At 59.8% G+C, this 7,852-nt stretch overlaps 1 protein-coding gene across 1 annotated transcript; it reads right to left on the reverse strand.

Annotated features, from left to right (window-relative positions):
* Window positions 1–24: 24 nt before the first annotated feature.
* UBXN6 (UBX domain protein 6) lies at window positions 25–7,244 on the reverse strand. Its single transcript, XM_054175356.1, has 11 exons — window positions 7,124–7,244; window positions 6,539–6,693; window positions 5,810–5,871; window positions 5,585–5,716; window positions 4,936–5,033; window positions 4,081–4,156; window positions 3,911–3,995; window positions 3,061–3,280; window positions 2,835–2,965; window positions 1,283–1,428; window positions 25–592 (listed from the first exon to the last, which is right to left on the reverse strand). Exons 1-11 carry the CDS (start codon window positions 7,204–7,206, stop codon window positions 464–466), a joined length of 1,317 nt encoding a protein of 438 aa, XP_054031331.1. The 5' UTR covers window positions 7,207–7,244; the 3' UTR covers window positions 25–463.
* Between the last annotated feature and the right edge of the window lie 608 nt (window positions 7,245–7,852).

The following is a 7,852-nucleotide window of genomic DNA, read 5'->3' on the forward strand; positions in this document are numbered from 1 at the left end:
ATTCCATTTAATAATCATCAGCCTGAGGGTAGCTTCTCTAAACAACTCCTCTCCCCTAGGAGGTACAGTGCACATAGAAGCAACAGGAAAAGCTGAGTCCTAACCCAGCCCCAGGCTCAGTCCCTCCTTAACCCAGCCTAGAACTGGCACCCAGGGCCCCCTTGGAGGGAGCAGAGCTGTGCTTCATCCTGCTCCTGCCAACCCCTCCAGCAGGCACTGCTGGAACTTGGCTTCTGAAGCCCCTCAGAGCAGTCCTCTCAGTGTCCTACTGGGCAAGACTGTGTACAGCTACTGGGGTTGTGGAGGTGACTGCAGGGCTGCTGTGCCAGGGCAGGGCCTGGGCTGCCCCCCTAGAGCTAAACCAGAGTCAGTGCTGAGCTCACACAGCTGCAAGCCCCAGGAGTCCATCTGGGGGACAAGGAGGGAACAGGCTAAGAGCTCCAGCCCTGGCTCTGCTCCCCTTTCATGACAGGGTCTGGGCTCTGGAGAGCAGCTCTGCTTTCAGGCAGCTTGCTGGCTGCTCCTCTTCTGCTGCCTTAATGTCCTCCATGACTGCTGTGTCCCAGGCAAGGGTCAGGAGGGCTGAGGGCACCTGGGAGAGGCAAGGCAGAGTTAGTAAAGCTGCAGCAACCTTGGTCTTTGACCTCATAGCTCCTTGTGTGTGTTCCCAGGCCTCCAGAGAGCAGCTCAGCTGAACAAGGGTAGAAGTCTGCAGGAAGCTCCTCAGGGGATGCTGCTTTGGGCTTTGCTTTGGAAGCCTGGGGCTAGGCTTGGTTCCTGCCTCCCCTCTCCTCCTGCTGTGGCTGCAGAGCCTCTGACAGGGCTGCTGCCAGTTCCTGCAGCCTCTGCTTGCTCCAGGTCCCTTCAAGCAACCCAGAAGGCCTCAAGCAGTTCCTTCTTCACTTGAGAAAGAAGGAGCCAGAGCCCAACCTGGAGCAAGACACAACCTTCCCAGATTCCTAGGAGGGGCTGGGTTGGAAGGGACCTTCAGGATCATCCAGTTCCAACCCCCTGCCCTGGGCAGGGACACCTCCCACCAGCCCAGGCTGCTCAAGGCCTCATCCAGCCTGGCCTTGACCACCTCCAGGGAGGGATCATCCACAGCCTCCCTGGGCAGCCTGTTCCCAGTATCTCCCCACCCTCACTGGAAAGAATTTCTTCCTCATCCCCAGTCTCAATCTCCCCTCCTCAAGCTTAAACCTCCAAGTTAGGTGCAGCAGCTGACTCTGACAGCCTCAAGCTCTCTGTGGAAGGCACCAGCTACCTTTTTTGCTGCACTCACCAGCCCACATTCATTGAAGGCCAAGCTCTCATCAGTCAGTTTGAGACCTCCAGGTCCCAGCAGCTCAAAGGGCAGCCACTCATTCCTGAGTGCTTCTCTCACAAAGCTGTAGAGGGCAGCCAGTGATTCCCGTGCATAAAACGTCCCTGCCAGGAGAAAAGAAGGTGAGAGGCTGAGAGGGGCTCTGACTCTGCCCTCTGGGGCTCAGGGCTGGGGGGCTCACGTTGTGATGAAGCACTTCAGTGACACAGAAACAGCTCCCACTTGACTGCAAAGGATAAAAGCAGAATTGTCCCCCAAAGAAAAAGGACTTTGACTGTTGCCAGCTCCTGCCAGGCTGCAACAGAGAGCTGGGGAAGCCTGAGCTGGGCTCCAGAGTTCTGCTGCAAAATGGGCACAGGGTTTGTCCTGCTGTATCTCCTCCTGGGCAGCCTCTCACAAACCCTTCTGAGGGGTCTGGCTTGCCCATGGCAGCCTGGGAAGGGCAGGGTTTCAATTAACAGCACCTTGAGACCCTTCCCTTTCCACTCAGCCCTGGGCAGGTGGGGATGGGAAGCTGTGAGAGGACTGCTGTCCTCCTCTGGTTTTTGGTGCTCTATTCTACCAGCTGCATGCAGCATGACTCAAACCTGCCCCTGTGCTACAGCTGTTCTGGGTGAGGGGACTGGGGCACCCTCAGAAGACTGCAGATGGAGTGTTGAGGAGAGAGAGGCTCTGCAGAGGGACCTGGCCAGGATGGAGCCCTGGGCTGAGTCCATTTCTGTGAGGGTCAGCGAGGCCAAGGGCTGGGTCCTGCACTTGGGTCACAACAAGCTCAGGAACTACCCAGGCTGGGGGCTGAGTGCCTGGAAACTGCCTGGGGCCTGGGAGTGTTGCTCAACAGTGGCTGAAGATGAGCCAGCCTATGCCCAGGTGCCCAAGAAGGCCACCAGCATCCTGGCCTAGATAGTGTGGCCAGCAGGACCCAGGACAGCAGCTGTCCTCCTGTGCCCAGCTCTGCTGAGGCCACACCTTCAGCACCAGGGTCAGGTTTGGGCTCCTCACTCCAAGCAGGACAGTGAGAGGCTGCAGCAGGGCCAGAGAAGGGCAACCAAGCTGGGGAAGGGTCTGGAGAACAGGGCTAGGGAGGAGCAGCTGAGGGAGCTGGGGGTGTTCAGCCTGGAGAAGAAAGGCTGAGGGGAGAGCTCATTGCTCTCCACAGCTCCCTGAGAGGAGGCTGCAGCCAGGTGGAGTTGGTCTCTTCTCCTGAGGCAGAGGAGGTAAGACAAGAGGAAACAGCCTCAAGCTGCAGCAGGGGAGGTTCAGGCTAGACATGAGCAGCAACTTCTTCACTGAAAGGGTTCTCAAAGCCTGGCCCAGGCCCCCCAGGGAGGTGGTTGGATCCCCACCCCTGGAGGGGTTTCAAAGCCACAGAGCTGCGGTGCTGAGGGCCATGGCTTAGCCCCAGCCTTGGCAGAGCTGGAGAAGGATTGGACCCAGTGATCAAAGCCCTTTTCCAACCAAAGGGTTTGGTGACTGTGTGAAGTGCTGGGGGCTGCCCAGAGCCTCTCACCCTGGAGGATGTAGCCATCGGGGAAGCGCACTCGCAGCAGGGTGTAGTTGTACTTCCTCAGCTCCCTTTGTTCCTCCTTCTCTCTCATGGCTCTGGTCCTCAGCATCGAAGCCTTCTCCACCGCTTCTGTCCTTCAGGGATGAAAACAAAGCACAAAGAAGCTTTCAGCCTTTTTTTTTCAGCAGCAGCAGAGGACCCCCAGCGGCTGCCCCCCTGCCCGGCTCACCGGAGCCGCTGCTCCCGTTTGATCTCCTCCGCGGTGAGGTTGTAGAAGTCGTTGGGCAGCTCGAAGCGAGCGGCGGCAGGGGAGGGCTGGAAGAGGCGGAGCTGCCGATCCAGCCGGGCCCGGACGGGCTCCGAGCTCACAAGCTGCTCCTTGTAGTCCTTGAGGTCTTCCAACCTGCTCAGCATCTCCTCCTTCAGCACGTAGTACTCCTCTGTGGTCTCTGCAGGCGACAGGGCAGGATGTGAGAGGCTTCTCCTCTGAAGAAGGGATGGAGTGCAAGGACGAGGAGGAGCAGAGGGCTGCAGCTCCTCTGCTGTGAGGGCAGCCTGAGGGAGCTGGGGCTGTTCAGACTGGAGAAGGCTCCCAGGAGACCTTCTTGTGGCCTTCCAGTTGCTGAAGGGGGCTACAAGAAAGCTGGGGAGGGACTTTTGAGGGTGTCAGGGAGTGATAGGACTGAGGGGGATGGAGCCAAACTAGAAATGGGGAGATTCAGATTGGATGTCAGGAAGAAGTTGTTCCCCATGAGGGTGGTGAGAGACTGGCACAGGTTGCCCAGGGAGGTGGTGGAAGCCTCATCCCTGGAGGCTTTTAAGGCCAGGCTGGATGTGGCCCTGAGCAACCTGCTCTGGTGTGAGTTGGAACTGGCTGATCCTTGAGGTCCCTTCCAACCCTAACAATTCCATGACAAAAGGGCTCCACAAAGTGGGAGGGCTCAAGAGGGAAGCTGCAGGTGGGCAGCTCCCCTTCTGCCACAGCTTCTGAATCTCTCAGCAACCTCAGCAGCCCCCCCTGGGCTGTCCCTCCACCACTCAACCTCCCCTCTCCAGCTGAGCACAGCAACACTTCTCACCTTGCTCTGGCACAGGCAACGTTTTGGTCTCAAAGCCAACAGCCTGGAAAAATCTGTGTGTCCCTTCCAGGCAGCTTATCCTTTCCTGGAGGCAAAAAAAAAGGGGGAAGGCTTTAGATGTGGGCTGTGGACTTTGGGAGGCAGAGCAGCTGCAGGAGCCCTCAGCTCACCTGAAACACTTTGTTCTGCAGCTTGATCTTCCGGTACTTCTCCTCCTCTGGATGGAGGTAGATGTTGTCCAGGTACCTGCAGAGAGAGGAATGCACTGTGTGGATCACAGCACAGTGAAAAGCTACCCCTAGGTGTAAGAGGAAACTGAGACACCTCCCAGTATCTCTCCCAGCTACAAGAGCTGGGGTCCAGCAAGCTCTCCACAAGCCAGCAATGAGCCCTCACAGCCAAGAAGCCTAATGGGCTCCAGGGGTGCAGAAAATTGTGACCAGGTCAAAGGAAGTTCTTCCTCCCCCTCTGCCCTGCCATACTGAGGTCACATCTGCAGTGCTGGGTCCAGTGCTGGGCTCCCCAGCTGAAGAGAGACAGGGAACTGCTAGAGAGAGTCCAGCAGAGGCTGCAAAGCTGCTGAGGGGCCTGGAGCAGCTCTGTGAGGAGCAAAGGCTGAGAGCCTGGAGAAGAGCAGCCCCAGAGGGGATCTGAGCAACGCTCAGCAGAAGCTGGAAGGGCTGTGGGGGGCAAGAGGATGATCTCCAGAGGTCCCTTCCAACCCCACCATGCTGGGATTCAGTGGAAACCAAGGGAAGCAAAACACATCAGTGTTTCATGGCCAAGCCAGACAGAACTGGAGGGTGGCCAACCTCAACCAGCAGCTCCCAAACCTCTTAAGACTAGTGACCAGCTCTTAAAATCTCTCTGAGGTGAAGGTGACCTCCTTTCAGCTGACATTTAGATGACTCCAGCACTCAGCTTTGGCTTTACTCAGACTTTGCCTGGAGCACAGCAAGAAAATCCAGCTGCCTTCTGGCCTTGGAGGGAAGGCCCAAGCTGTCCTACCAAGCCAGCACACTTACTTGGCCATGGTCTCCACTCCTGTTCGTACTTTCTCTCGGTCCCTGTTGAAGGTGTGGATCTCCATGATGGAGGCAGCCACTGGGTCAACAGAGAAGTACTGGGGGAGAAAGAGAGAAACTGGTCAGGAGGGGAGCTGATGGCTGCTCTGCACAAAGAGAGGTGTGGGCCTGTGGTGGTTGACCCCTGAGAGACAGCTGAGTACCACACCAGTTCCCCCCCATGGTGGGATGGGGAGAGGTGGAAAACTGAGAGGAAAATCCCCCCCTGGGCTGAGCTGAAGGGAAGAAAAGCTGTGCCTGCAAGCAGCAGAATTTCATCACTGCTTCCCACTTCAGCTGCTTCCAGTGTGTGAGCAACACTTTTCACCACAAACCCAAACCACTGGCACCATCTGAGCTGCTCTGAAGAAAATTACCTCAGTCCCAGCTCAAACCAGCACAGGCCCAGAGCTCCCAGTGGCCAGCACTGAGGGTGCTGGGACAAGCTATGGCAGAACAGAGCTGCCAGGTGGGGATGGCAGAGGAGAGAAGCCATGCAAAAAAATGAGTTAAACAGGAGGAAGGTTGGAGCAGAGGACCCTTGGGGTTCCTCCCACCCTGGTTTGCCATGGTGCTGCACTTCCATGCCCCCAGCAGACCCAGAGCTCACCGAGTGGATGGCTTCCCGGAGGTGTTTGTCCTTCTCGTCTTTCCTCACGACTGCGCCGGTCAAGGGGCAAAGGAAATAAACCCCTGAAACCGAGGGGGCAGCTGCCCCTTCTGGGGGTGGGCAGCTCTGATCCTGAGGGAGAGAAAACCAGGCACCAAGCTGAGCACTGGAAGGGTTTGGGTCCCAAACAGCCCTGCGTGGGATGGGAGCAGCAGCACCTCCTACCTTCTCCTCCGTGGGAAGCTCTCTCTCGCTTGCAGCTGCCTCAGCCATCAGCTCTTTCCTCACTAGGAGAGACAAACCCAGGTTACAGCAGGGGACTGGGCAAAGGAGGACTTTGGACCATGCAACATCAGCCTGGGGACATGAACACCAAGCTGGGTGCTCCATCCTCAGCCTGGGTGCCCACAGCTGAGCGTGACCCCCGGCCCCTCTCCATTTCTGTGAGACTCAGCACCTGTCCCAGCCAGCCCCCACCATCCATAGAGCCACAGAACTGCTCAGGTTGGAAGAGACCTTTGAGATCTTCAAGTCACCCAGAGCTCACAATCCCACCACTGCTGCTAAGCAACTGCCACCAAACCACATCCCTCAGCACCACATCTCTGCAGCTTTTAAATACCTCCGGGGTGGTGACTCCACCACCTCCCTGGGCAGCCTCCTCCAGTCTTTGAGAACCCTTCCAGGGAAAAAGTTTCTTCTAATCTCCGACCTAAACCTCCCCTGGGGCAACTTGAGGCCATTTCCTCTCATCCTGTCACTTGTTGCGTGTGGGAAGAGGCCAAGCCCCACCTCACCCCAACCTCCTCTCAGGGAGCTGCAGGGGGCAGTGAGGTCTCCCCTCAGCCTCCTCTTCTCCGGACTACACAACCCCGGTTCCCTCAAACGCTCCTCGTAAGATTTGTGTTCAAAGCTACCCTGGCAGCTGCTCCACGTCCTCCAGCGACCTCCTACCCTGGTTCTTGATGGCCTCCTGGGAAGGGGGCAGCTTGGCCTTGGTCTTCAGCTCCATCCTGGCCAGCGCCGCGGCCGCTGCCATCTGCGCCTCATCCGTCGGTCCCTGTCGGGGCTTCGGAGGCGCTTCGGCTTTCGGCTTTTCCTTGGGGACCCTGGGCAGGACGGGAGGCGGATCCATGACCGGCACCGAGACACCGACGGCCCCACAACTACCCCCGGGCTGGACGCGGCCGCCGACACTTAACGGCAGTGACCACACCGGTGCCCCCGGGGAAGGAAAGCCGGGGAACCGGCCGGCCCGGTGCAGCAGCATCGCTGCCCGGTGAGTGTCCGCTCCCCGCCGAACAGCCGGGGCGGGCACCGCGCTGAGTGTCGGTCACCAGGCCCCGCGGCCGGCGACGTCGCCGGCAGCTCCGTGACCCCGCGGCAGCCTCGACTCGGCTCCTTCCCACAGCCAGGTACCGGGCGCAGGGCAGCCGCAGCGCCCGTGGATAGCGGCAGCGCAGCGGCGTGGCGCCGGTTCCCACCCGCTCGGCCCCGCTCCCCCGCCGCCGCGACCGCAGGGTTCCCCCCACCCCGTACCGGGACGGCTCCGAGAGCTTCTGGCCGGGCCCCGCAGTCTTGAACTTGAAGTCGGCCTTGATCTCCTGGAAGAACTTACGCATGGCGACGAGAGGAGACGGGACCGGAGCTCGGCCGGGAGCGGGACGGGCGCCGGGAGCGGGACGGGCACCGGGACCGCCGCGCCCCGCCCGCGTCACTGCCACCGGAAGGGGCGGGGCCAGCGCCGCAGCTCCGGCGCCGCTCGGTGACCTCCGCGGGCGTCCGGCGCCCGAGGGCAGCTGCGGGCGGAGAGTGAGGGCAGGACCGGGTTCCCCCCCGGACCCCAGGCCTGCACCCATGAACCGCCTTGACCTCCACGCTCACGGCCCCCAGGGTCCCCCCGAGCGCCTCCCCTGCAGCCCCACTGCCCTGGCAGGAGCCGGAGGGGATCTGAGCAATGCTCAGCAGGAGCTGAAGGGGCTGCGGGGGGCAAGGGGATGGGATCAGCCTCTTATCAGTGGTGCCCAGGGACAGGACAGGGCGCAGCAAGGGGCATAAGCTGGAAGCCAGGAGGTTCCATCTGAACAGGAGGGGGCTGGGACTGGATGATCTCCAGAGGTCCCTTCCAGCCATGCTGGGGCGTTCTGTGACCTGCCTGCTCCCCAGCATCCCAAATTCCCCTCCCACAAAGCCCAGAGGAATCCCCCTGCTCGCACACGCCGGATGCTGTCCCTGGCCCACGGGATGATTGAGGAGGAAAAGATAACT

Source organism: Dryobates pubescens, chromosome 31 (assembly GCF_014839835.1).
Source record: "Dryobates pubescens isolate bDryPub1 chromosome 31, bDryPub1.pri, whole genome shotgun sequence".
NCBI lineage: Eukaryota > Metazoa > Chordata > Aves > Piciformes > Picidae > Dryobates > Dryobates pubescens.